Source organism: Daucus carota, chromosome 2 (genome assembly GCF_001625215.2).
Source record: "Daucus carota subsp. sativus chromosome 2, DH1 v3.0, whole genome shotgun sequence".
Lineage (NCBI taxonomy): Eukaryota > Viridiplantae > Streptophyta > Magnoliopsida > Apiales > Apiaceae > Daucus > Daucus carota.
The window spans coordinates 58,802,129-58,829,361 of NC_030382.2; the positions used below are offsets into that span (position 1 = coordinate 58,802,129).

General features: G+C 34.9%; 5 protein-coding genes across 8 annotated transcripts; 1 reads left to right on the forward strand and 4 right to left on the reverse strand.

Annotated features, from left to right (window-relative positions):
• Nucleotides 1–232: 232 nt before the first annotated feature.
• On the forward strand, nucleotides 233–2,458 carry LOC108209188 (probable polygalacturonase). Its single transcript, XM_017379972.2, has 6 exons — nucleotides 233–390; nucleotides 585–929; nucleotides 1,036–1,156; nucleotides 1,250–1,424; nucleotides 1,510–1,580; nucleotides 1,660–2,458. Exons 1-6 carry the CDS (start codon nucleotides 307–309, stop codon nucleotides 2,361–2,363), a joined length of 1,500 nt encoding a protein of 499 aa, XP_017235461.1. The 5' UTR covers nucleotides 233–306; the 3' UTR covers nucleotides 2,364–2,458.
• Nucleotides 2,459–2,568: 110 nt separating this feature from the next.
• On the reverse strand, nucleotides 2,569–8,570 carry LOC108209190 (mitogen-activated protein kinase homolog MMK2). Its single transcript, XM_017379973.2, has 6 exons — nucleotides 8,122–8,570; nucleotides 6,176–6,305; nucleotides 5,849–5,986; nucleotides 4,145–4,477; nucleotides 3,183–3,366; nucleotides 2,569–3,012 (listed from the first exon to the last, which is right to left on the reverse strand). Exons 1-6 carry the CDS (start codon nucleotides 8,286–8,288, stop codon nucleotides 2,840–2,842), a joined length of 1,125 nt encoding a protein of 374 aa, XP_017235462.1. The 5' UTR covers nucleotides 8,289–8,570; the 3' UTR covers nucleotides 2,569–2,839.
• A 2,394-nt stretch (nucleotides 8,571–10,964) lies between these two features.
• Nucleotides 10,965–13,666, reverse strand: LOC108209110 (protein BPS1, chloroplastic). 4 transcript variants are annotated; one of them, XM_017379855.2, is made up of 3 exons: nucleotides 13,541–13,641; nucleotides 12,489–12,558; nucleotides 10,965–12,285 (listed from the first exon to the last, which is right to left on the reverse strand). In XM_017379855.2, the coding sequence occupies exon 3, from the start codon at nucleotides 12,270–12,272 to the stop codon at nucleotides 11,214–11,216; it is 1,059 nt and encodes a 352-aa protein (XP_017235344.1). In that variant the 5' UTR covers nucleotides 12,273–12,285; nucleotides 12,489–12,558; nucleotides 13,541–13,641; the 3' UTR covers nucleotides 10,965–11,213. The 4 variants fall into 4 exon arrangements, with proteins under 4 accessions (XP_017235344.1, XP_017235342.1, XP_017235343.1 ...); XM_017379853.2 differs by having other exon boundaries at nucleotides 12,414–12,558; XM_017379854.2 differs by lacking the exon at nucleotides 12,489–12,558 and having other exon boundaries at nucleotides 13,541–13,666.
• Nucleotides 13,667–14,073: 407 nt separating this feature from the next.
• Nucleotides 14,074–19,624, reverse strand: LOC108209109 (CAAX prenyl protease 1 homolog). Its single transcript, XM_017379852.2, has 14 exons — nucleotides 19,479–19,624; nucleotides 18,400–18,547; nucleotides 18,223–18,307; nucleotides 18,040–18,135; nucleotides 17,595–17,660; nucleotides 17,372–17,470; nucleotides 17,161–17,274; nucleotides 16,953–17,063; nucleotides 16,188–16,250; nucleotides 15,548–15,640; nucleotides 15,033–15,146; nucleotides 14,718–14,789; nucleotides 14,558–14,623; nucleotides 14,074–14,429 (listed from the first exon to the last, which is right to left on the reverse strand). The coding sequence occupies exons 1-14, from the start codon at nucleotides 19,603–19,605 to the stop codon at nucleotides 14,313–14,315; spliced, it is 1,371 nt and encodes a 456-aa protein (XP_017235341.2). The 5' UTR covers nucleotides 19,606–19,624; the 3' UTR covers nucleotides 14,074–14,312.
• A 933-nt stretch (nucleotides 19,625–20,557) lies between these two features.
• On the reverse strand, nucleotides 20,558–25,553 carry LOC108206388 (sphingoid long-chain bases kinase 2, mitochondrial). The gene is made up of 12 exons (XM_017376667.2): nucleotides 25,158–25,553; nucleotides 24,804–24,880; nucleotides 24,207–24,260; nucleotides 24,064–24,123; nucleotides 23,232–23,309; nucleotides 23,092–23,138; nucleotides 22,944–22,984; nucleotides 22,712–22,796; nucleotides 22,503–22,617; nucleotides 22,275–22,397; nucleotides 22,063–22,163; nucleotides 20,558–20,793 (listed from the first exon to the last, which is right to left on the reverse strand). The coding sequence occupies exons 1-12, from the start codon at nucleotides 25,315–25,317 to the stop codon at nucleotides 20,664–20,666; spliced, it is 1,071 nt and encodes a 356-aa protein (XP_017232156.1). The 5' UTR covers nucleotides 25,318–25,553; the 3' UTR covers nucleotides 20,558–20,663.
• Between the last annotated feature and the right edge of the window lie 1,680 nt (nucleotides 25,554–27,233).

Consider the following 27,233-nt stretch of genomic DNA (forward strand, 5'->3'; position numbering starts at 1 on the left):
GCACTTTTCTAGTTCATTGCTTACAAGTTTTGTATCTTAATTCTTAAGCTTGTTTTTATTTAATTATGAGAATACGGCAAGTGATTGATGTAAATTAAATTTGATCTTCGATAAAACCTTCTCATCCTACTTTTTTGTATGAATCCAAGAATTCTTGTTATATGACATTTTAGAGGATTTAATTTTCGGAGAAAAAAGATGCAAAAGAATGACACAACCCCATGAATGCTCGCTCAACTGCTCAAGTAAAAAGCATATACTAGTGGTCCAGTTGGTGCTGAGTCCTATAAATACTCATTTCTGTGTATGCTTTTAGTTAAAAAAACATTCCATATCACATTCTCAACAATGGGCATAATGTGCAACACCAGCTTTAACAAGTACTCTCAAGTAAGAAACAAGGTGTTGGTGTGGCGGTAGAGCTCTTGTACCCCCTTGCGGGAGGTCGGGAGTTCGACTCCCCACGTGTGCGTGTGTAATCAATTAGCAAAAAAAAAAAAAAAAAAAAAAAAAAGAAACTCTACGAATAGGCTTCACCGCCTAGCTTCTTCAACTTTGTTTAATCATGTGTTTTCTACTCACAGGTGATGAAGACGATATGGGTACTCGTTGTGTTGATGGTGGGAGTGGTGAATTTAAGAGGAGCCGAATGCAGAAAAGCCAAGAAAAGAGTGGAGAACACCTTAGAGTACAGTGCCATAAGTTGCAGAGCTCACAGTGCATCCATAACGGATTATGGAGGCATTGGAGATGGCAAGACATCCAACACCAAGGCCTTTAGAGAAGCCATCTCTCATTTGAGCCGGTACGAAGCAGACGGGGGAGCTCAGCTCTTTGTTCCTCCTGGACAATGGTTAACCGGAAGCTTCAACCTCACGAGCCATTTCACTCTTTTTCTACACAAAGACGCTGTCCTCCTTGCTTCCCAGGTATTTTCCTTGGTCCCTGCTTCCGGGGTGGTCCTGGCTATAGACGAACTAGCGTTGTGCCCTGTGACACGGAATGTAAATTAAATTTTGAAAATGGATTGTTCAGGAAATTAGTGAATGGGCGGTGATTGCACCCTTGCCATCTTACGGTCATGGAAGGGACACCGCAGGTGGAAGGTACATCAGTCTCATTTTCGGGACAAACCTCACGGATGTTGTCGTCACAGGCAAGCCTTATTAGATAAACTTTATGATTGGCTTCTCAACAATAACTCGTATATCTCCTAACAAGAAACTTGATGATGATCATGTCAAACCAGGTGAAAATGGCACAATTGACGGCCAGGGTGCTCTTTGGTGGCAACAATTTCATAAGAAAAAACTGAAATATACACGACCTTACCTTATTGAAATCATGCATTCTGATAACATTCAGATTTCAAATCTTACATTTCTAAACTCCCCGTCATGGAATGTTCATCCTGTTTATAGCAGGTATGTATGGTTTTTGAGTTTTGCTGCGGAAGTTAAAAGATGACTCTAGTCTGATAGTCACATACTCTTTAAACATAATTTGCAGCAACATCATTATCCAAGGGATTACGATTTTAGCACCCGTCACATCTCCAAATACGGACGGAATAAATCCAGGTTAGCAGAGTTTACCTGTCTTTAACACATTATGCTGAACATCCTCACCAAGCAAAAACGTTTCTTTTTTCACCTACAGATTCTTGCACAAATACGAAAATTGAGGATACCTACATTGTCTCTGGAGATGATTGCATAGCTGTTAAAAGTGGTTGGGATGAATATGGTATATCATACGGTATGCCTACCAAACAACTGATCATCAGACGGCTGACATGCATTTCGCCATACAGTGCTGCCATTGCTTTAGGAAGCGAAATGTCAGGTGGGATTGAAGATGTCAGAGCCGAAGATATCACAGCCATTAACACAGAATCAGGGGTCAGGATCAAAACGGGAGTGGGGCGGGGAGGTTATGTGAAAGACATATACGTAAAAGGCATGAACTTGCATACAATGAAATGGGTGTTTTGGATGACAGGAAACTACGGCTCTCATGCTGATTCTCACTATGATCCTAAAGCGCTACCAGTGATTCAAGGGATCAATTACAGAGACATTACCGCAGAGAATGTGTCAATGGCTGCTCGACTTGAGGGCATTTCAGGCGATCCATTCACCGGGATATGTATATCTAATGCAACGATAGGTTTGGCAAAGAAGGCAAAGAAGGTACCTTGGACTTGTACTGATATTGCCGGAGTTACAAGTGGTGTGCTTCCTAAGCCCTGCAGTTCGCTACCTGATCAAGGGCCGGAGAAAGTAGGAATGTGTTCATTTCCTACTGATAATCTACCAATTGATGATGTAGAAATCAAGAAATGTTCTTATAGAATGGGCTAAATACAGATTGCTTCCATACAGCTATATTTCACCTGTGTCTCTAGTACTGTATAACTATTTGGATTGTCAGCAAAGCATGTTTTAATTCTTTTCAAGGATAAGTTAAAGGCTAATTTGCCCTAATATTTACAGGTTAAAAAAACAAAATTTGAAGTGATTGCAATCATTTTATACTACCTGTCGATTTGAAAATTACATTTTCACGTGAAAAAAGAAATATCATTTCACCACCAAGGTACAGAGTTAGAAAACTCAACAAAGAGTAACACTATAAACTCTACTAGTCTACTGCAGCTCAGAATATTACAAGGATGATAAAAGAATCGCAATGTTAATAGTAGAAACAACTTTTGTTAACCCTCAATATATCCACTCTATTTATTTGAACTGTTCTACTTGAGGATCATTCTTAAGATGATATTGGCTCTGTAACACCTAACAACATTCGATAACACTCACTTGTCAAATGAAATTCCTTAATAAATCGGGTCAGGATTGAATTTCACAGATTCCCTCCAGATGAGTTCCTTGATATTCTCTTCAGTGCAGGATGGCTGCTCAAAGTCGAAACTAAAAGGCTGAGGGCAAACAGGCTCCTCATTTATGTCATGAAGGGGTGCCAAGTATGGGTGGCAAAGTGCCTCATCAACTGCCAAAAAGAAGAAAAAAAACAATTGTCATTACCTGGAAATGCGAACAAAGAAAGTTAATTCAGGACATGAGTTCAAAATTGCAGGTGCCCTGTTATTTTTCTTTAAAAGGATCATCCAAATTCTAAATTCTTTGAAAGAATGAAAATAACTAAAATATAAGCCAGACCTGTGATACGCCTGTTGGGATCAAAGATGAGCATTTTCTCCAGCAAATCTAAAGCTCCTGGAGATTTGTTAAGAAATCTAGCTGAGAATTGTTGCCTTGGATACTGGGGAAGCTGCCTCACGTATCTCCGGGCATTATCACTTCTGAGAAACCCAAGACTGGCATCATCAGGTGAACCTATGAGCTTTTAAACAAACAAAAAATAACATATGTTGTCACGGCAATCCAGATTGCAAGATGAAAATCAAAAGCTTTAAACATTTTTTTCATTTCCATATCGCTAACAGATATATTAGAAGTCAACAATACACAGTAGTGCAGAACTCTGCAGAACTCCTGATAACTTTATAACAAAGGAAACAACTTCATTACCACTGTTTTTGCATCTACTATATAAGGGAGATGGTCCCTGACAAATGATTGTTGTCAACAATCTATACACTGTAAAAGATCGCGGAAAGGCAAAAACCCTAGAGTGGGTGTCTAATCCGCGGATGGGCCTGATGGGCCCCCTGCTTGCACATAAAAAACCTAGTGCAACAAACACTTGTTAGGGAGCCAAACCCATATAATAATTAGTTGACACTACTAAAACTAAATATATATATTTTTAAAAGGTTATGCCCAGATGCCACAGGCAAACATATCCACCTAAACTCACCTACAGAGAATATAAACATAAAGAATATGTATATGACTACTTGCCATCGAATCTCAGAAAACTTGAGCAGAAGAACAAGCAATTTCCAAAGTTGCAATAGACATCACGTGTCCTAGTAAGGTGATTTGATTATTTCCTGATGCGCACACAAGTATATAGCCGCAAAACTAATATAACATAGAGACTAGAATTTCTGAGAATGGACTAATGGTTAATTTGTAGCAAGTTAAATACCTCATTCTTCCTTAACCAGTCCCCAACCCCTCCACAGCTAACAAGAAAAATATATTAAAGGTAATACCTCAGTAATCAGTCTCAGCTGATGTACATAATCTTTGCCAGGGAACAAGGGCTGTCGAGTCATAATTTCACCAAGTATGCAACCGACTGACCAGATATCAATTGCTGCAGTGTACTCTGAACAATTAAGGAGCAATTCAGGGGCCCGGTACCAACGAGTAACAACATATTCAGTCATGAAATCAGTTTCAGAAGTTGTCCTTGCAAGACCGAAATCTCCAATTTTCAAGTCACAGTTTGCATTAAGGAGCAGATTGCTAGGCTTTAAGTCACGGTGCAAGACATTTGCAGAATGAACATACTTCAGTCCTCGCAATAGTTGGTAAAGAAAATACTGCACAAGTAACAGAGAACTTTAGACCTCTCCTATGTCAGATTCACGCAATCTGATTTGGAGAACACAATCATGTGAACTTCAGAATGCTTCTTGTAGCTGACCATTCCTCATTGGTTACAATAATGCAGATCAAACTGATATACAAAGCCAGTAGCACTTCTATGAATGGGGAAAGGTCAAAATACATACATGTTATACCTTACATCTTTATATTAAAATACTGATGATATCATCAGCAGTGTGGATTTGAAACAAGTGCTACTTCTCCCGTCTTCACTAATGTTGTATTTGGTTGGGGTGAATGAATATGGAAGGAATGGAATGAAATTTGAACCATGTGACGGGCAATTGTTTATAAATTTGGTTCCTTCCTCCATTCCTTTCCTTACACCCTATACTAGAGATCACATCCCCAATTTGGGTAGGAATGCTCCATTCCCTCCTATACTCAATTTCATCTCGAATCTCATCATAACAATTTTGCACTCACTCATTCTTTTCCAAAATTTCCCTCCTACCTCTATTAGTTTATTATTTTAGTCATTCCATTCCATTCTCCTCAACCAAACACATGATAAGGGTTTCATATTTTAAGTCTAAAAGGAAGAGTGGAAGACACTTAATATTAAGTTTTCGACCAATACATGTAAAATTCAGAATGCTTCATTGGTCACCAATAGTACAGATCACGCTAATATACAAAGCCATCATCACGAGTGGGTGAAGGTCATGATACATTAATACATACATGTTAGCCTTGCATTTTTATGTTTTAATACTGATGATATCATCAGCAATTAGGATATTAAGCAAGGGCAACTTCTCCTGTCTACACTAAGAGTTTTCTATGTTAAGTCTAAGAGGAAGAGTGGAAGACACTCAAATACTCAATATTAAGTTCTCGACAGATACAACTTACAAGTGTGTCATACTGTCATCACAGTTCACATAGATCTAGTCTAAAGGCCTTCATAAACAGTAGCTAGCTTGAAGGTTGTCAAAGTAGACCAATAGTTGATGATCACTGATCAGCCTAATCACAATAAGTCAAAGTTCTACCAGTCAGCCTGACAATTATTTCTTATAAATATATTTCTATTAAAATAAGCGTTATGCACGGAAATAGAACTGTTGGCTAAATGTAGATCGGGGAATGGTGAGAGGTGGCAAATAAAGCAAGCACAGTGCAATGAGGACAGGACTGAGTTTCACTGCGGCAATGAGTTTATTTCATTGTCAATTTTAGTACTTTATGAGGTGTTTTGTAAACTAAACATGATTCCCAGGCTTGTCGAATCAAATAAGTACAAGAATATGGCAACTATATAAGAAAAAATATTCTGTGTGAACCAAAGTGTGAGGTCAAACCCGACAATGATCATCTGTAAGTTGTTGGTTAGAGCGAATTATCTGATGAAGATCTGTGTCCATTAATTCATAGACAATGTACACATCATTAAAAGTTTCCTTCTGTGGAGGCCTTATGATGTCTTTGATGGCAATTACCTGCAATTGTTAAAAAATACAGAAAGCTGAACTTTAAACATTCTTAATTTATTAGCTGGATTTGTAAATCAACATGAAGAATAGTAAAATATACTCCAGTGGTTAGTCCACCAACTAGGCAATAGAATCAGTACCAAATGAAGGTCTGCTATCTTCAGGTTATTAACTATGAAGTTGAGCAGGACTTACATTTTCATGATCCATGTGACGAAGAAGTTTAATTTCCCTAAGCGTCCTCTTCGCATCTATTCGATTGTCAAATGCATTACCAATTTTCTTGATGGCAACTTCCTCACGAGTATCAGAATTCATAGCGGCACTGGAGCAATTAACAAAACAATTTTGTTATATGGTGTTGATTAGAAAGAAAAACAAGTCGACAACTTTATACACAGACAATAAAAAATATTTCATGGTGTCACTCACTGACACAAGGCATACACAGTCTGGTTCATCGATGTATGTAGAATCCAAGATACCATGTTTGTTAACTACTACCTCCGTCCCTATTTATCTGTCCACTTTTAACATTTTCACGCATATTAAGAAAATTTAAGTTTGATAAGAAACTTCTATCAATACCCTTATTTAATGCCTTAATTGTAGGAAAATACTAGTGGGATTACTCCATTATCAAATACAAATATGATGAATCAGTGAATAATAGTCATGATATTTATAGCTTGAAGAACAAAGTCAAAGACTTTTCAGGTTATTAAATGAAAAATTTTGCTTTGATTATATAAATGGACAGATAAATAGGGACAAGTTTTTACTTCCAAAATGGACGGATAAATAGGGACGGAGGGAGTAATATATTATACTCCCTCTGTCCTTTTATAGTCAGCATTTTACCAACTTTGTAATGCATATAATATTTATTATATGATCAAGATAACTCAACAAAAGGAATATAATAAGAAACTGCATTTAATGCATCATAAGATTCTGTTTTTCATATTTAGAAAGAAATTAAAAAAACATACTTTTAATCTTAATATATAATTGGCCAAATTAACCAAAATACCAATATGACAATATAAATGTGACGATGGGAGTATTTTTAACTAATGTAACATCATATACCATTTAAATGATATCAAAAGCTTTGATTGTAAAAAATGGCTATAGAGAATTAGAATAAATAAATGGAAATATAAAATTAGGTGAAAAACATTTTATTTTTTTGGTAAGGTCGATCTAAAAAAAATTAATATTCACGCGCACATTCCTCTCCACTGAGACTCGAAATTTTGACCATTGATAACTAAGAATGACGGATATGTGCTGGATTTGAGGACAGAATGAATTGACGAAAGTGAAAATGGACATGAAGGTGACAACCAACACTAATACCAACTGACTAATAAGGTGACATCGCGATAAAGTAAATATGTAAAGAACCAAGGAGGGACAGAAGCAGCTAGTAAACTGCATGAGTCACCAAAAAAGAAAAGCAATTATGGTGCTATCATTCACATAATTATACATCGATTAATTAATGAGCACCATATGCATATGCAGTCTGAACTTTACAGCATTGATGACAAAAAAAGAGTACAAAAGGGCTTTTATCAACGTGATTACACGGTAACAACTTGCTAATAAACAGCTAACCTAATCTCAAAAGCTTGATTCCTGCAGGGCACTTAATTCATTAGACATGTGCAGTCTCAGTGCAGTCACGCGGACAAAAAACTAGATTCTAATCATCATGATAACAGAGTTCAAGCACGACTTCAACTACAATCTAGCTTCCACTCAGTATAATCATCACCAAAATCTACTTAATTTGGGGATTTAGGTCTAAGCATAGTTCCACCGTAAATCAGAGTCATTACATGAAACACAAAAACAGATCAAATTTCCCAAACATCCATCAACTTCCACAAGACCAAGGCAAGTCAAGTAAACTTAACATGAAGTCATTCACAAGATTTCAACAGTCTAACCACATTTGACATCTAAAAAGTACTTCCAAATTCCAATTCAAGAACTAACCAACTAAAGACACCAAATCACAAACACATAATCAAGATTTACTTCCTACTTATATCACACCGTTCATCAACAACTAGAAGCACAAATACCAACTAAATCAAGATCAAAATACAGTAAAAAGGAAGAGATTATACCAGACAATCCCATAGGCCCCACGACCGACAGGGCGGATCGGAGGGACATATTTTCTTGAAACCTCAAAGAGATTGCCATACACATTGTACTGAACATATCTTCCACCATGAGTTGGAACTCCTTTAATATGTCCATGATCAGCTGCTGCTGCTGAGCTTGGTTCCATAGATTGAAATGAAACAAACAAAGAAAACCCAGAAAATAAAAAAACCCAACTTGAAAATAAAACTCTATAAAGATTGGATTTTGGAGAGACAAAAACAAGAACAAGGTGCTAACTTTGGGGAAAATGCAAAAAGAGGTTTGTGGGTTGCTATGGATTTATGGTTTTTTGACATTTGTTTGGGGGAATATGGTGAAAATTGATAATGGATTCTGACCTATTTTTTGTTCTTATTTATTTTAAAAGAAAAAAAAATCAAAACAAAGGAAATTTACAGGAAAAGAGGAGAGAGAATTGTAAAAAAGAGAAGTCTTTTTGAACTAAATATGACATGATTATCCGTGAAGAGGGGTTGATAAGTTTCATGTGTGAATGCAACACTTTACATACATGTGTAGTTTTTATGGAAGGTGATAATGATGTATACACTTGTCATACATTTTTTTAGATATGAATCAAATTTTTAGATAGAAATAAAACGGGTATATACGGGGAAAAGGTGTGAACGTGGTTAAATAGAAAAAAATGAAAAAAATAAGTTTCAAATATGAAAAAATTGACATGGTTAAATAGAAAATTTTAATCAATTCGATTTAATATGAACGGTGGAAGGGTCAATTTCATTTTTAATTCATATAATAAATACAGCAAATCAGATCACGGTGTGTGATATTCTCAAACTTTTTTGTGAATCCCTTTGAAGTTCTACTATTTTTCAAATAATTAATATATTTATATGATATGCTATTATAAATATGAATAATAAATCTTGCCGTGAGTCTAACGAGGAGTAACATATATTTTATGACAAAGTTGCATCAAGGAGAGAATATGTATTCAGCCTCGATAAAGTCCTGTACGCATTTGTGTACCCAGTGCAAAATACATCTAACATATAATTTAATAAAATCAAGCTGCTTCACATAGACGAGAAAGAGACGACCTAAGAATACTGTATATAGAATGTGGTAATTCACAATACTAGGGGATTGATTTTCTGACACACTTGTAAAAAAGTACTCCCTCCGTTTCTTTTTACTTTGCTCATTTGAAATGTCGGGACTGTTCATAACATGAGACAAATGATTAATTTACGCCAAATCTATAAGACCAAATATAGTCATGAGTGATCTTGTTAGATTCATATTTATGAGTATTTTAATACGATAAAATTTGTATATTTAATACTAATATAAAACTAAAGATATTAACGATAAGAAGTGTGCGTTGGCAAACGTGTCCAAGGCAAACAGGAAAAGTAATAAGAGACGGAGGGAGTATTGACTATATATAATAATTATATTTAATATCTTATTTTTTTCTTCAAAATAAAAGTTTAAATTTATTCTCAAATTTATAAAACGAAAATTTGAAAAATAATAACTCAGATCAATATACTTAAAAATATGTATCATAAAATTAAATACTACTATTTATTTGAAACAGAGAGTAGTCGCAGAAAACCAGTTTCCTCTCCATTTCTTCCACAAATTCAAAGAGAAAAGTCTTCAAGACAAATGCTTGCAATAACCGATTTACCAACCAACACTAAAAGATGGACAAAGTCAGAGCTGGCTGCCTTGCCTTGGAATACCATAAGAAAGTTGAATGACCAAACACCAAGTTCAGTTGACTTAGAATGTTTCCAGGCCATTGTTTCTCCTCCATTGACCCAAAAAGAACCTTTCTTGGGTGTTTTCGGTGTTCGGTTTATAGGTCACATTCCAATGAATGACTTGTTACGCGAAGATGATTAGTTGATTATAGCATTAAGTTAAGAATTTTCGTAAAATTAAGAAAATCTCAGGACAAGACTTCATATAAGTATTATTATATTATACACGTAGTACTTATTTTGTTTTAGAACTTTCTTTTTGACACATATTTTTATATCTTTTGACCACACTGTTAAATTAATTTTTTTAATTTTCATTTTCTGAATTATAATATTAATCATATATTGTATTTTTAAAAAAATTTGAAAATAAGAATTTAAACTATCACTTTAAAAATTTTAAAATGTGTGTCAAGAAATAGAATGAGCAGTTAATTGATGTCACCTAAATCTTCTCGAAAACAGCCCAGCGATGCTAGAGTGATCTTCGTATTCATTCTCCATTGATCCTTGTAATGAATTAATTCATCTATATGAGAACGAAGAGAAGAGCGGCAAGATAATTCCTCCATCAGAAACAAATAGGTTGCCAGAGACAGTAGAATGTAGCATATGCAGCATAGCACTCGGCTTCGACGTATTCATTTTCTTGGCTTTCGAGTGTAGAAGGTGGAGGAAAGCAATTTGTAGAGACAACACAACATATACGACAATCAGGATCCCGATTGATGACCACTTTGTTAAAACCTTCCCTGTTTCCGATTATGCTTAACGAAGTTCGATTATTATTGAAGTATAAATAAATTTCCTTATAAGCTAGAATTCTCCTACATAGATTGGCTTTCACCTTCCCTGGTCCATTTCTTATATGTTTATGAAAGTTGTAATTATTAATAAATATAATTATAAAACTCTATCAAAACAATATATACACACATTCATTCATTCGTACGTACAGGTCACCCTTTTCATCAATATTCATGTATCCTGGTAATAATTTTTGTAAGATACAAGCAGTAAGTTTTTTAGTAATACAAACATTATTACTATAAACAACAAAAACCAATAGAAACATTTCCTTTAAATTTGAACAATTTACATATAGTTCTGATTACAAACATAGAAGACCACCATATACATAAACTTGACAATAGATAAGAAAGCAAATACATATGAAACACAAGAACCCTAACACATGACAAATTGCTACCTTCACGACAACTATTCTCCCACATATACTTTACCTTTCTAACCACCCGATTACATAGAACTTGCAAACTACACTCATATATATATAAGAAAGACAAAAAGATTCACCTCACGACTTGTTCTAGATTGCTGTTTCTTTGCACAGGGCTAGAAACATCAGTGCCCACTCTCAGGTTACATAGCAAGGCATCACGTCCCGTCAGAAGAATTTGGAAGAAGCCATCTACTTCCTTTAAGAGGATATCTAAGCCTTCTGAGAAACTGGATGCACTCTTCCCCAAGTTTGATATGCAATTCTTGTACTCTTCAGCCTCCATAGAGTTGGGGCCATCTTCAACTAAGGGGTACAGCTTCTTGACAACAACATGAATTGCTTGGAGTTCTTTCAATACAGTAACACCCCCAGAGGAATATATAGTTCTTATTTCTCCATTAACAAAAGCCTGCAAGCTGGTAAAAGCCTCTGCCCACAAGTACTTTTCTGGGACATGTAGATCCATTAACTTCTTTGAAGAACCAGAGAAAGCAGCGGCAAATATTCTGCAGACAAAAACAGTAAGTACCTTAACACCGTACATAGCATGCAACAAAACTTTCCCTTTGGATGAGTTTTTGACTTTTGGTTCATTAAGTGTTGCAACAAGATTATCTAAGACGGAAAAGCAATTCTCAGTTTTAGAACTTTTTAAAGTAATGTGATGCTTCCAGTCATCAAGTGAAGATCGTGCACGTATGAATTGCTTTGAAGGTATGGAATCCAGATTGCGCATGACACATTGGAGAAAGAGGTGACCTTGCTTGAGTCGTGATAGTTCTGCTGAAAAACCAATGCATATATCAAGCATCTTAACACTATTGTCCAAGTATACATCAATCCATTTGTCATCCCAGTCGGATACAGGAAGTTCAAGAGCCGTTATTAATGTTTTTATGTCTGTATGTACTGCACAAAGTGAATCCATTGCAAGTCTCATCCAAGACAAGGTCAACACATCTTCACTGTCCTTTGGCTTAAGCTTTCTCAACCTCTCTGCCAAGGCTTCCTCAAAACTGTTTAAAAGAGCAATCAACCTGGGAGAGAGATGTGATCCCTTGGGTAATATCATGCGGAAAGGGTTTCCAAAGGGGAAGAGAGGTCTTTGTGATTCCTGTGGGCGACTCATTTCAATGTATTATCTGCAAAACAAAACAATGTAGCATTCTAATACAAGATTGACAAGGATGTAAAAAGGAAACCACACCATAATATCAGCTTAGGCACATAAATATATCATTTGGCTTTGGCCAAAGTCCAAAATGGTTACATTTGAACTCTTTCTGTTCTGCATTCCCTGAACCAGGTACTAGCGTTCCGAATCGTGGTATAGGAACTTCAATACCTTGAGTATGTGCTATAGGTAGTGTTCCTCATACCCTTTTTCGTCCCGTGTACCATACTGATCAGCATTCCTAATAACCACAACACAGTATACATCATATGGGTATATGAAAATTACTAGACCCTGTGATGGAAGCACGCACAAGAAGCACAAAACAACATCATCTGACAGATCATAAACGTCCTAAAATTCATGAGACATACTGGACCTCGTATTAAAATCATATCCCCACGCATTAAAACAGGAATCATGCCCTCATGTGTTCTAAGTTACAGTGTTCACCTATGTTACTCGGACTCTTCATTTTGCCTCGAAGTACCCGTGTCGGACACTCGACACTGGGACATGGGCACTTGGACTAGGACACTTATTTTAGGCCAAAAACATGTAAATTTGTCATAACTTGGACTAGGACTTCTAGCCGAGTCCGAGTAACATAGGTGTTCACCAATAAACACAACACCCACACCACTCGAACCACATGTCATATAAAATCCTCATGGTGCAATTGCAGGTCTAACTTCTTCATAATCAAGCAGTCCAAATCGCCTTACAAAGTCATGTTACACAAAACAAAAATTACTTCCACTTACAGTTAACACATTTCATAAACATCAATTCCGGGTAGTTTAACTCATATTTCTTAACACAATTACGTTGACTTTGTTTTCCGCCCTAAATTTTAATCCAAAACAATTTCACGCTAAACCGTAAACTCAAGCGTAAATTCAACAGAAACTGCAACTAATCAACCAAATCAAATGAAATCAATTCCAAGCTAGTAACAAACAGATACATATGTCCAGATCTACACACATTATAAAGTTTGACCAAACAAAAATGAGAAAATCTAACAAATTAATGAAAAATTAGCTTTAATCATTATATTTACAGCACGAATTGAACAAATAACAAACCAGATCATCAATTACACAAATGCAACCGTTACAAAACAATATCAACAAAAGATACTTAGAAATAACACATATATGAAATAAACAAGATTAATTAATAACAGAAATACTGACATATAGAAAGAGATAAAAGCGTACATGATTTAACGAAAGCGGCGGCGATTAACGAAGACGAAGAGGCGATAAGAGTAGTAGCAGAAGTAGTTCTCCTTTGCTGTGGTGTTTGATTTTTCTCACTTATTTACTTTATTATTATTATTATTTTGGAATATTATTATATTTGTACACGTGTCGAGTTCTGGCTGGAGCCATGGCCTTTTTTCTTTTTCATCTTTCTTTTTTCTTTTTCTATTAAATTGGACCATTTCTTTATTGGACTTTGACTAGTTGTATGCTGTGGCCTTAGCCCAAGGGTTATTTTTGGTATACGTTGATTTACTACATAAGACTGTAGAGCTACAATTTTGCAAATTGGGGGATTATCAGTTTTTGTGTTTAATGCTTTTGCCCTTAAAATTTTAGAACTAAATTTTTGCGATATTCTTGTTACACAACTTTCCAAAAGGGGTATTTAGAATCAAACCGGATAAAAAATTTGTAAGACATTACACCGAATAAATAAATAAGAAATAAATGAAACGGACCAAGCACATGAGACTAGAGAGAACATATAGCAAAATGTGAAGTCTTACTATAAAGAGAGAAATTTAAAATGCACTTGCTTGCCCCAAAGGCTCCCTCTGGCCATTCTATCACCTTTACTACCTCGGTAGCTATCCCTTTAGATATGACTCCCCATAACTGGGTGTAGACGTGTTATGTTCCATATGCAAGAGAAGCAATGAGAATAACAGAATATTCGAGGAATTAACAAAGTGTTACATGTAATTCTAGCTGCTGTTGTAATCCTTTAGTCTGTCTTCTTATCGGGTTCGTCAATTGCAGCCAATCGTTCAACTAGTGGAGGATGTGAGTAATGATAAGCGGAATACCATGGATCTGTGTTCATAGCTGATAGGTTTTCCTCCTGAGTCACGGAAGTTGGGCATTGAGATGAGGTGAGGCTTTGTGATAAAGTCAGCAATGTAAAAAAGGCAAGGCATCCAAAGTAACGAAATGTTTAGACATTTAAAGTAAATGATTGCAGAAAATTACCTGCAGTTTCACAAGAGCGGCTCGTAGTGGTGTGGAATACCCAAGACTCTTGGCAAAAGCGTCGGCCTTTAGTTATAAATGTAAGTCAGAATTTAGATAGAGAAATGAACATGTTTAGAGAGAATAAATATCAACTATGCTCGCAAGATTACTACAGTACCTGGAACTCAAAAGCTCGGCTAACAAGATTAAGAGCAAAGCTTACTACGCGCTGGAGTGGCATTACAGTGTGCTGTCAAAAGCAAAAAATTTAAGATTGTGAAGGACACAAGAAAATATTGCCAAGATACTAAGCACCAACATTTTCAACAAAATTTAGAATGTTAATCTGTAATAAACACATTTAATCAGATTCACCATTTTCTCTTTTCTAATACCACTAATGATATATATCTAACATGTCATCAATATAACAATATTTTGACATAAGATAAAGGGCAGAGTGGGGCATGACATTCATTCAATTCAACATTACCTGAAAAAGGATGAGCCCAATGAGGACTGGTTGTGTATCAAAACCAAAGCTCTGAAACAGATCGTTGGAATTTCTAACAAGAGTATACCCTCCAAACTGTGAGAATGAGAGAATCTGCAACAGCATATAAGATGAGAAGATCAGTCACAGAACCCCAATGTTAATACTATTAACCTAATCATTCATTTAGTTATTAAGTTGATTGAAACAAAAACCAAACACAAAAGTTATAAGAACAACTAATCATAATCACTAATTGCTAGTGTTGGATTTAGATTAAATTTAAATGAAACATTCATCGAATTTTTAAATATATGAAAACATTAATTTAATTACACAGGAATGCAAACAGAGTGACTCAATGCAATCGAGCAATTGATGTTGGACTGAAATGATCAACAGTCACCTTTTGCATAACCGTACAAGATTTTTTGAGGTATTACAAGAGCAAAAAACAATATAGATCAAGTGGCAAAGCATGACAACTTAATAGATTATAATTATATATACCATACCTGAACAGCAACAAATGTGAACATGGTGTGATTAAGCTTCCAGTGACCCAATTCATGGGCGATAACAGCAACGATTTCCTCCTCATCTTTGCACTGCATATCATCAAGTGTTGAAGTCAGATGATATTTTTATTTTCCGAAAACAAATTTCTTGTCAAAATTACGATTTGAGGTCGCTTGAAAAATGCAGAACAGAGATGCTTTTCTTATTACATGGAAATAAACAAACTTATATGGCTTTTGATTTCAATTAACTTAAAATAGGAGTATGAGATAATAGCATAATGCTAAGGCTCATGTTTAAGACCAGCAAAGTTACTGAAGAGACACCAGATGCATAAGTAATTAGGTCATAATTCAGTGAACATATCAGCACGAAGGTATTTCTGTCTTGGCATAAAGTCTCCGTCATGTAACTGTGACCGAGAGCTTAGCAAATGATGAAAGCATGCCAGGCTTAACTCTGAGTGCCAGAAAGCAAATAGTGAGGTTTGCCAACTATACCATAACAAAGTGTTTCTTATAGAACAGAATAAAATACAGAACACCGTACGTAAAAAACAGGTTTTCTATCAATTTAGAATAAATATAGAAATCATGTTGATTATGAACTGGACAATTGTGATTGAACTAGTAATACCTGTTGAATCAATGTGTCATAAAGAACGATACGCTTGTTCTTAAAGAATCCATACATATAAGCCTGCATATTGTCAAGAAGTTGATTATTTCGAAATCAGCACGGAAAGGGACATCCAAAAACAGGTATAGTGCACATTGTAAACCAACCAACCAACTCCCCCCCCCCCCCCCCCCCCCCCCAAAAAAAAAAAACAATAGCCTTCAATATTATGCCTCTCACAAACAATTTAAGATTCAGTAAGGAGACTACAATATTCTTGAGACCTAAATATAAGGAAATCCACCATGTCATCACTCATAATTTTAGAACTACAACATAATAATTTCTATTTGCCTACTGATAGTAACTGTAGAAGTAGAAATTCTAGAACTGTACTTCGAAGGGGGCTAGGTTTTTATATCAGCATTGCTTCTCCTGAAGTTATGCTCTCACATCATGTCTCTCATCCCATCATGCTCTAGATTTTACAAGGTATGACCACAAATGCAAAAAGGAATCCAATTTATTTTGAGCATCTTTTCGGCATAAGCTTGCTGGTATTATATTTTAAAGGCATCTATATATGGGAGAGTCTCACAAGGAAATTAATATAATATGAAAGAAGAAACCAAACTTAGCTACAAATGCTATCTAGGCTACTAGGCTCTTTTGCTGTGAATCATGACTAGGTGCCCAAAATTTACTTGTCGCTTATTGAACACCAAAAGAAATTGTTACCCAACAAGAACAAGAGGAATACAATATACCAAGTAGAGTTCTCACATTGCTGTGGCTTGACCGAGTAGATCCATCAACAACAAACAACTTCTTTAAAGGAAATTGGAGGGAGGAAGCAAGTTTCTCAATCTTTGATCTAAGTTCTCCTTCTGGAAGCTATTTTTTGCATCAAAACTCTAGGTGTAAGCATTTGAAAAGAAAATTATAAGATCTTGAGTATGACATTGAAATATCCCCAAAGAGTGGAGCTTACAGGAGTGAATTTGTTAAAGAGTGGAGCTATTAGAATAGGGTAAATAGTCATCATCACGAGAGATAAAACGAACATAAATCCCCAAAGATAAATTGCCAAGTAGGGACCTCCTTTCTGCAAAAGAATTTATATCTTTATGTAGTCACTATAAAAAATAACTGTTAAATACTAGGCAGGAACATATAACTCGCAAATACTATAGTTTAAGTACCTGTACTATTACTATGATCGCAGCAACAATTGGAGGCCCGATTACAATTGATAGGACAATTCCTTTTATCATGTCTCTAAAGAATAACCATATTGTTTGCTGCATAATAAAAAAAACATTTATAACAAGTAATCTATTTGCCCAAAACAAACCACGGGAGAGAGAAACTAAACATATACCAGATATAGACAAACTTTATCAAGTTCTAGTAGAATATACTCACTTTGTTGAAACCATGGCGGGCTTCAATCACAAAAGTTGAATACAGTGAAAAGGGCAAATCAGTTATCTACAAGGAAATAAAAAAACAACTGGTGATGCCATATGAATGACAAAGCTTTCAGATATATCTGGAACAATCTAATTATAGATATAACAGTTAATGTAGTATTATCGAATGAAATGTACACTCAATGAAACACATTATGACCTTAAATTGAACTACAATGAGCTGATATGCTAAATACATTTATATAGCCTTTTCAGGAGGAAGAGAAAGTCCTCTCCTGTATAAATGCACTGTCGCAGAAATCACTTGTGGATTGAATTTGTCAAACCTGACCCAGATGAGAGAAGGGCTGGATCTTGCCAGGCAACAAGATCAGTGCCACATAATATTATTTTAGCTCCCTGGTTTAATGCCACGTAATATAACATTAAAATCTCACCTGTGACCAAAACATAACACCAACTAAGAATGAAAGAGTGCGTAGTATCTCATTCTCTGCATTGAGGCCGGCCGTCACCAAAAATGATCCTGATTTCTGCAGAGTAATACACACAATATAAATTACATGATGAAAAATACAGTAAGAGATTGAAAACTTAGAAAAAACACACTGGATACTAACCTTCCAGAACCAGGGCAATACCCCAAAGTACAAAATTGCAGACTCCATCAATATACTTACAAACTCGTGAAAAATATGGAAGTTGCTGAAAGCCATCAGTGAAAGTTATCAATTATAAGCAGAAGATTGCTTAAGCGAGCAGTAATCACTTTACAAAGAGTTATATGATGAGAAAACCTTTTATCAATACTATATGCTCTTGACTTTTCAAACTTTTCTTGGCTTATCACACCTTCCAAAGTTTTTGGGAGCTTCGGCAACTTAAGAGCAGTATGTTGGCGTAGATCAAGGTAACTCTCAAAGATATACATCAATATCATAAACCCTGAAAAATAACATAAAGGAGAATATAAAAACATTAGAGACAAAACAAATAGTACATTATTTAGAACTTTGTGAAATGCAAACAGATGACATGACCAGGGGATTATGAGTAAAAAAATAATTATTATCAATAATGCATTTGGTAGAGACAGACTGGTGAGGCTAGAGAGGATAGAAAAGAAGTTGGTGCATTTCCTCTGAAAACAATCAGCAATCTGTTGTGCCACATATAATAGACCTAGCCTAGTTTCAGATTTCCTTAGTAAGCTTTGAAATGTACGAATGTGACCATTATGTGCAGGAAGCGCTTATATAAGCTCCGTAAAATTAGAAGCGCTTATATAAGCTCTGTAAAATTAGGAAACGCTTATATAAGCTCCGTAAAATTAAGGAACTTCCATCAGTAGTCTCAGTAGAAAAGAACTGGTTCAGTTCGGTTACACCTCACCTATGTCTTTACGAAGCTCAAGAAAAACAACTAGTTCAATCCTATTGCATCATCAACGTACACGCTTAAAATTGAGGTCTAATTAGCCACTGCAGCAATCAAGCAATCACATACCTCTACATTTCGAAATTACTAGTACAATCTAAACACAACTTTTTATCTTACAAGCAGCCAACCCAAACAACCAAAAGCACAAGAAGAAAAATTAAGCACTCGGGTGTTCTTGTTGACAGTCATTAAATTAACACCCATTGACCTAAAAACACATGTGGACAAACCTCAAGAAAACAGTAATTTCCACAAATATATATTATCAAGAAAACCCAGAAACAGAATCAAAAGAGAACCATTTACTAATCAAAAATCAAGTCTCTTGAGTGAGTTTTTTTTAACGAAAAAGATTTAAAATTGATGGTGTAAATGTAAAAATCTGTAAAAACGAAAAAAAGGGTGTTAAAGAAAGAAAGAGATAGTGCAGATGTACCAACAACAGCTTCCATATATGGAAACGCCATGACTGATTCTGCAGCTGAGTTGTGCAGCCTAAACAAGGTAAAATATCTATTAGCAAGATATGTGTGATTATAGGGTGAAATTTGTAAATGGGTCATCCACCGGGTCGGGTTGTTTATTTTTCATTTTCATATACAGATTTGGATTTGGAGACCGTGAAATTTTTTTAATTCGATCTATTATATTAAATATTAAAAATTTGTAAATTATTTTATGTTCTCTGATATATTCTAAAATAAAAAGGGTAAAGTCAAATATATTAAGTGAATATTTTTATTTATTATAAGAAAATCTATTAATAATTTTATCATTAAATTAAAATGTGTTAGAATTGAAAATGTTTCAACTCATATTCATTAGTTGTGTGGTTAAAAGGACACAACAATCAAAAATATTAATTAATGAAACATTGTTTAAAGTAAAAAAAAAAAGAAAAAAGAGAATAGTTGTTACAGAAAAAAAAAACATTTATAATGCCACAGGATAGTAATTGTATGTTTCTATAGTTGTATCGAGGTCAAGGGGCATTTGCTTTTCCAGATCACAATTTATATGATAATGATTTTGGTAAGCGCATGTCCCAGCAAGTCAAGTCTGAGAGACATTTGCTTCTCAAAATCACGATCCACATATTATCGATGGACATGGCATCGACTTTATAAGCACGGGTCATAACAAGTCCAATGCAGCTCTATAATCTGATTTGATTGTATCACTATAATGAGCACTAATACGAGGTAGACGCATGAAAGAAGTAGTTAAATTCAATATCATACTTGAATGAATAATAATTGCACTGCCCAAAATGCGTACTTTGCAACTAGTATTGAAAGCCTAAATCATCATCTCTTAGCATCAAAACTCACTTTTTAATGCCATATGCCAACATATAACGACTATAGTTAGTTTACAATTAGCCTCTTGACAATGACTAAAGTCATTTTACAAATAGCACAGACTACCTCTATATAAAGTATATACTATAATTCTTTTGCTAAAAAAAACTGTATACTAATTTCTCTTCCGCTATAGACAATAAAAAAATATACGAACCCAGAACCACGAAACAAAACATTAAATTACATCAACATCTAAACATCTAAGTTACCAAGTCTAGAATGAAAAAAGAAAAAAAAAGGTGTATGAGGCTCTTTTTTTAGATAATCATCTCGATAGATGCAGGTAATATACAAAACTTCCGAGGAAGGAACCCTAAGAACTCTCCATCCGACTGAACATATATGTTGCTGTTACCAGAGACCTCCTCTATTTCCAAAGTCTGTGCACTGCAGGAAAAAAAAAACAAGATTATAACAATCATTGTTAAAAAATTATTGGAAATGAAAGGCAATTTACAGGAACAAACAATCAGTACTCATGAGCAACTATATGACTAAACTCTAATACAGTAATACCTCTTATCTGACTGCTTCCCATATGTAGTTAGCACTTAGCACAACTACGGAACCAGTAGAAACACAATCATATGATCAAGAAGACGACTCTTTACATTATAACTATATACACTGGTTAGATGTCCCGCGAAACAATAAATTAGACTCGACAACATCTGTCAAACCAAACATCTCTCTAACCATCTCTATCACTCCTTTCATGACTTAAAATATAAACCTTCGCCAATTTCAATTTATGCCAAATGATTTGAAGGGATATTACATCACCTTTGACTATTTAGGTCATAAAAGATTGATCCACTCAAAACTACACATTGTGAACTAAGTTTGAGATGAAGACAGGCATTATATGCATAAACATCTTAATCATGGAGTAATGCCCTCCATGTGATACGCGGCATAGGCAATATTAACTGCATTTAGATTAAAATTTATCTTGATATCCTCTATGATCAATCTACTAGCCAAAAACACTCTGTGACACACTAGTATGCAAGCTATCAAGTAAATATGCAGAAAGAAGATTTAGAAACCATAACAATAATATAGCAACTTTTCCAAACTTGATTACCCTTCAAACCACACTCATTCTAGACATCAAATTTGGGTCCTTTAAATTTAATTTTATCAAAACTAATGATTTTATCTCATCAAAACCTTTTTGAATACATCTAATTATGTTCGACCTACTACTCGCTCAACATTTTGTTTCTAAACTTTTTGTAGTAATTCACATCGAATCTGAATATGGAAAGTGAGCCAAAAATTAATTCAGAGTCAAAGCAATATCCAATCAAACTCAGGGGGGGGAGTATAATACTGAATAGGAATGATACTGCGAAAAATTGCAAATGGGACATGGTATTTATTTTCATTCATCATAACCAAGTTGCATCTTTTCCAATAAATTCAGCCAGTTACAGTCCTAATAGTGCACTTTGTTTCCATTTAATTTTTCATCGAAGCATTAAATAAACGATAATTTTACATGCTTAAAATTTAATAATCTTCAATTTCATGAGACTGTGCTCAAGAAAAGTCCATACAAGTTACTAAACCAAGCAAGCAGGAAAACATATCGATGGAAAGATATACTCCATTCAATACAAATGAACAAGATATACTGGAAGAAAGAAATACCTTACTGAAGACACATTCTTTACTGATAAATGTGTACCATTATACAACCTGTGCAAATAACGGATGAAGTGATACCATTTGAAGTCCTGAAGAGTCACAACCTGCAAAGACAGTTAGGAGCTGATTTAATTACATGGCCAGCACTAGTGATGCATATAATAAAAAATATGAACAAACTTAGTCGTGAATATATATACACACATTAAGTTTACCTCAAAATTTCCGCTTCTTGGGTCAGCATTAGGAGTGATCTTCATTCCACCGCCAAAGAATTTAGCATTTCCGATACACAAAGCTGTAACTTGAGAATATACTTCCCACTCACCCTCATTGACCTGAAGAAGCCAATGTCAGTTCAATCTGAATCAATATACACGTACTATCTGTAATACTAAGTTACAGATATAGTGCAATACGAAACAAATCGTTAAACACATGACCTTAATCTTAAGATCCTGGTTCTGATGCCCAAAAAAGGCTTGCAATGCACCAATAACATAACATAGGTTCCCAAATCTTTTGTACTTGGATGCATAATAACCTGCTTTCGCAGTCCTGCAATATTTAAGGAAAAAAATTATATGCAGCTAATTTATGTGTTTTTCATGACCTTGGTTACCAGTGATTTTCTTCAAAAAAGTGTCCTTACAAATGGATGTCTGCAACATTATTGAAATAGTGATATTCACCATCTTCTCCCCTGATAACTCCAATGTCAATCCGAGACCTTTGTCCTGCATGACCCCTTCAATTAGTAGACGAAAGAATATATCCCCCAAGCAGCAACTTTTAGATCAAAACAAACTTTTGCTGCTAAACCAATTGAACGAAGTACTAAAAGAGAAAAAGGAGAGAATCATCCGGTGGATCATGGATGTAACCTTTTGCTATGCGTTCAATTGCATCCTCAGGATTGTTTTTCCTGATGAAATAAATTACAGCTTAGATTTCTATCCAAGGACTTCCAAACAAACGATATAAATTAATATCATACAACAGGGGATAACAAAAGGTGAAGCGTAGACTAACCAATTTAGCGTCCTTGCAAAGTCAGAACCAGTTCCCAATGGAATCAACTGCGGAATATGCATAGCAGAGATCGAGGGTTAAATTACATATATTGTAAGAGCACAAAAATTTAAAATTGTTGCTAGAGCTGCCAAGCTTACACCAAGCGCAGTTGTATGAGAAACTTCTGGGTCTTCACAAGGAACGGGTTTTCCGCCCCAGAAGAACCCATTAGTAACCTGACAAGAATTTAAATATATCTATATAAGACACTGTTTAAAATTTTTTAAAAAAAATATTTGACGCATTTTATAGCAAAAATCCAAGAAAAGGATATGTTTGCACGATCCAAAAAGGTAGACGGAAACGACAAAAAACAACACATGAAACTTACACAAGAAATATGAAGCCTAAGCCAGACTAGGTTCCAACAAACCAATAAAAGGTTCTACTTCCAAAACATTCTATCCAGATACTTTACACAACCAACTGTTTGACTGCTTGTAATAAAACAAGTGTACATATTACATTTAAGATTCTTAATACCGGTTATTATTAAAAAAAACGAGAACGTCATATGATCTTGCAAGCCAATTTCAGATAATTTTACTTTGAAATAATAGCCTGAAATGCATTCTTTATACTTGAAAGTCGATGTGTGTTTCCCATTTCCATATGTAGATTGTAGGATACATCTTGTATGCTACAAGTTTAGATTCCTGCCATTAAATTCTATTAAATTTACAAGTACAAAGAGATCATTGGTTTATTACCAGCCAAAAAATACTATTAAATAGATCAGGTATAAGGAGGCCGGAAGTTTATGCATACATTTAAACAATTTCCAAAGATAGATGGAAACGACAAGAAAACATGTAATGCCATTTTGTTTTATTTTTCGTCTGACTTAATTGCTTGTCAATAGAATTTATACAAGATAATTTCAAAGGTCCTAAAAGGAGCTTTATGTTCACAATAGGAAGCAAAATACACCTCGTGAAGAGTTCCATCACCTCCAACTGCAATCACCGCATCAGCTCCTTGTCGTATAGCCTGTCAAAACAACTTACTAAAAACTTTAAGTATTTCAAATCATCTGATTCAAGTGTCAAGACGAGAGGGGCTAAAGATATTACCTCTCTTGTTATGTCAATAGCATGGCAAGGTCCTGAAGTGAAAGATTCGGATATCTGGTCAAACACGAAAAAAAACAAGGATCATGAAATTGTAATTAAGATAAAATATCTAGCTATCAACTGTTTGTATAAAAATAAATGCAGCAAACTAAAAACAAAGCGTACAAAGATGATCAACTGTCAGACTCAGACAAGTCACTAGAACAACGTAGCAAAGCTTTTGATACTAATAGAGGAATCGAAAAAGCATCCCCCCAGGAAAGTACAACCTAAAAACCCTGCCTCAATGTAGTTTCTAACATGTCGATAAATCATAATGGGCCACCATAGAAACAATAAAGGCCATACAAGTGCACAAAATGCCGTAACTAGCACACAAGGCTCTCACTTAAGCAGGGACTGACAAAATGTCAGAAATAAGCAGCATTTCTTGCAAATTTAAATAGAATTTTGGGACAATACTGATGTGCAACCAGTTATCATCGAGCTAGCATGCTAAGTACATATTTAAAATCCTGTAATAGTCACTAATAAACAGAGAATATCATAAAAAGGCGCAGACATAACTAGGAAAGGAAGCAAGTTGATACAACTCACATTACAGTCATTACCGAGGCGAGACCTCAAATATGGAAGCAAATTCTTCCAATCTTTACCTGTCCGGCCATTAGCTCCTACACAATTTGTCATAGAAATCAATCAGTTAAACACTCATTAAATGAATACAGTAAAGCAAATAATAGCACATACATGGAAATATATACATAGAGAGATTGAGATAGAGAGAAAGACAGAGGGAGGAGGGGAGAGAGGGGTGGGAGAGGGAGAGAGGGGGGGGGGAGAGGGAGAGGGAGAGGGGGGGGAGGGGGGGAGAGAGAGAGAGGGGAGGGGGAGGGAGAGAGAGGGGGGGAGGGAGGGAGGGGGAGAGAGAGAGAGAGAGAGAGAGAGTACCTTTAGGGTTGACGACGAAAACAAGGTCACGACGGCGAGAGTCGGTGGCGGAACGAGCGGGGGCGGCGGAGAAATCGGGAGCCATGGAATTTTGTGGAGTGAGAAACAAGGAAGAAGATTTAGGCACTGGCAGCAGCATTGCTATTCCGTAATAAGCCATCGCTTGGGTTCTTAATATGTGTGCCCCTGTAAATGTGCTGATGTGTAACTAGTATTCAGTACTACTAGTTGGAAGAAGATTAGCAGGATGGGACTTGGGAGAGATTAATATGGATGTGAGAGAGATTAATTGGGGGCGATCAGAATGACATCTATTACCATGTCATCCTTCCTTTGTCTCTTCCTTGGGTGAAACGTATGCAGCCTCGCTGTCTAGTTCTTATCTACTGTTCATCTCTCCCTTCCAGCTTCCGGTCTTGAGAATTTATGAGGTTTTTCAGTTTGATTTTTGAAATAATACTGTAAATCAAATCAGGCCTTTTTAATTTAAGGTCTGTGTGCGAGATTTTATATTAATAAAATGATGTTCTGTGTTATTGAAAATATGGTAAAAATAAATAAATTTAATACAATATGCACACTACATGTGGTAAGAAAGTTTTTGGTTTTTTGACACCGGATGAGACTTTGGATGAAAAGATAAAAGTAAAAATGGTTAAACAAAATTTATAAGAAAAAATAATATTGTAATTTGGAAGAACAAACATAGTCACATCAGGAAAAAAACTTGTTAAATATTTGCCCGAACGTTAATTTCTCGTGGCAAAGACTTCTTAGTTAAAAATTTAAAATTTGTGTGACATATTTAAATAGATATAAATTAAAATACAAGTCGATATCTACCTATATTTCAGGGGAATGGAAGATTTACGCGTCTGTTCGATGATGGGTGTGTATAATTGAGATTATAAATAAATTTCATTCATGAAATTGAGAATATTCCTCTCGGTATTTTTAAATTTGACAAAATTTTGGGATATTCGATTAGAATTTTAAATTATAATGACATTCTATGGATCTAAAATAATCAAAAATTTCGTTATCTTTCTCTTTAGATAACATCCTCTGGATCTGAAATAATTAAAAATTTCGTTGTCTTTCTTCCAAATAAGTGGATTTCAGTTTTATTTCTTTTAATTTTGTGATTCTCCTTTAGATCTATTCTCGGAGATATTCTTAGGTCTAACACCACCGCAGATTTAACTGTCTTTTTTTTTTGTCATGATAGATTTAAATGTCTTTATTCTATGTATGAAGCGTGTGGATTTTCGATCCGATTTACCGTGTTTTTGTTGTTTTCCTCCCGACTTAAGGTTTATTAACTTTTATTTGGTACTATTTCGGTTTGGTGTAATTGAAACGATAACACATGTGTTCACTTTAAATGAGATGCCCATGCACGAATTTTCATTAAGTTTTTAGTTTGTTTGTTTTTTTTTGGGTTAGGAACTTAGGATCTACATTCTCGTACATGAGTTGTATCACAAATATAATAAATCGTAATACAGATTTTTTTTCATCCATCAAAATTTATCATTTAATCGAAAGATACATAAGATATCTCTGGACATTTAGATAATAATACTTTAAAATCTGAATAAGAAAATCCATCAAAACTTGCAAAAACTTAAGTAAAAAAATATATATATTATGTGAAAAATTTAAATCTGACAATGACATATATGCCTTTACAAAAAAACATAATATTTTATTTAACAATAAGAGTGTAAGAACTTATAAAAAATATCAGACAATTAGCCTTTTGTTTTTATATCTAAGATTTCTTATCAATGCCAGTCTATCATTATGTTATTTATACTCGTTGATCATTTCCATTATTCGGTGATGCAATTTTGTAATTAGAGTCGAATAATATGTAATTAGGAATTTAAAATATATTTGAAAAAAATAAATCATTATTATATCATAACTAAATGTTTCATTTTCTAATTTTAAAAACAAACGATACGTGATTTCAATTTCAATTATCATAAAACTGCATCAGTTAACATCCATTACGTATCGCATAATTAGAAACATGAATATCAATATATCATATCTTAATTTGCACGTCAA

Excerpts from the sequence above, each read along its gene's own strand:
- LOC108209110 (XM_017379854.2), bottom strand. The coding sequence starts at position 12,272 with ATGAGTCGCCCACAGGAATCACAAAGACCTCTCTTCCCCTTTGGAAAC.
- LOC108209109 (XM_017379852.2), bottom strand. The coding sequence starts at position 19,605 with ATGACCCATTTACAAATTTCACCCTATAATCACACATATCTTGCTAAT. Across the intron at positions 15,147-15,547 it reads TCACATTTGTTGCTGTTCAG|ATTCTCTCATTCTCACAGTT; the intron begins GTATGGTATATA and ends ATGCTGTTGCAG. Across the intron at positions 14,624-14,717 it reads GCCGAGCTTTTGAGTTCCAG|GCCGACGCTTTTGCCAAGAG; the intron begins GTACTGTAGTAA and ends TTATAACTAAAG.
- LOC108206388 (XM_017376667.2), bottom strand. The coding sequence starts at position 25,317 with ATGGCTTATTACGGAATAGCAATGCTGCTGCCAGTGCCTAAATCTTCT. Across the intron at positions 22,985-23,091 it reads TTTGCAAGGACGCTAAATTG|GAAAAACAATCCTGAGGATG; the intron begins GTTAGTCTACGC and ends TTATTTCATCAG. Across the intron at positions 22,618-22,711 it reads AATGTTGCAGACATCCATTT|GACTGCGAAAGCAGGTTATT; the intron begins GTAAGGACACTT and ends TAAATATTGCAG.
- LOC108209190 (XM_017379973.2), bottom strand. The coding sequence starts at position 8,288 with ATGGAACCAAGCTCAGCAGCAGCAGCTGATCATGGACATATTAAAGGA. Across the intron at positions 6,306-8,121 it reads GGGGCCTATGGGATTGTCTG|TGCCGCTATGAATTCTGATA; the intron begins GTATAATCTCTT and ends TAATTGCTCCAG. Across the intron at positions 3,367-4,144 it reads AGCTGAGACTGATTACTGAG|CTCATAGGTTCACCTGATGA; the intron begins GTATTACCTTTA and ends TTTGTTTAAAAG.
- LOC108209188 (XM_017379972.2), top strand. The coding sequence starts at position 307 with ATGCTTTTAGTTAAAAAAACATTCCATATCACATTCTCAACAATGGGC. Across the intron at positions 930-1,035 it reads CTGTCCTCCTTGCTTCCCAG|GAAATTAGTGAATGGGCGGT; the intron begins GTATTTTCCTTG and ends TGGATTGTTCAG. Across the intron at positions 1,157-1,249 it reads CACGGATGTTGTCGTCACAG|GTGAAAATGGCACAATTGAC; the intron begins GCAAGCCTTATT and ends ATGTCAAACCAG.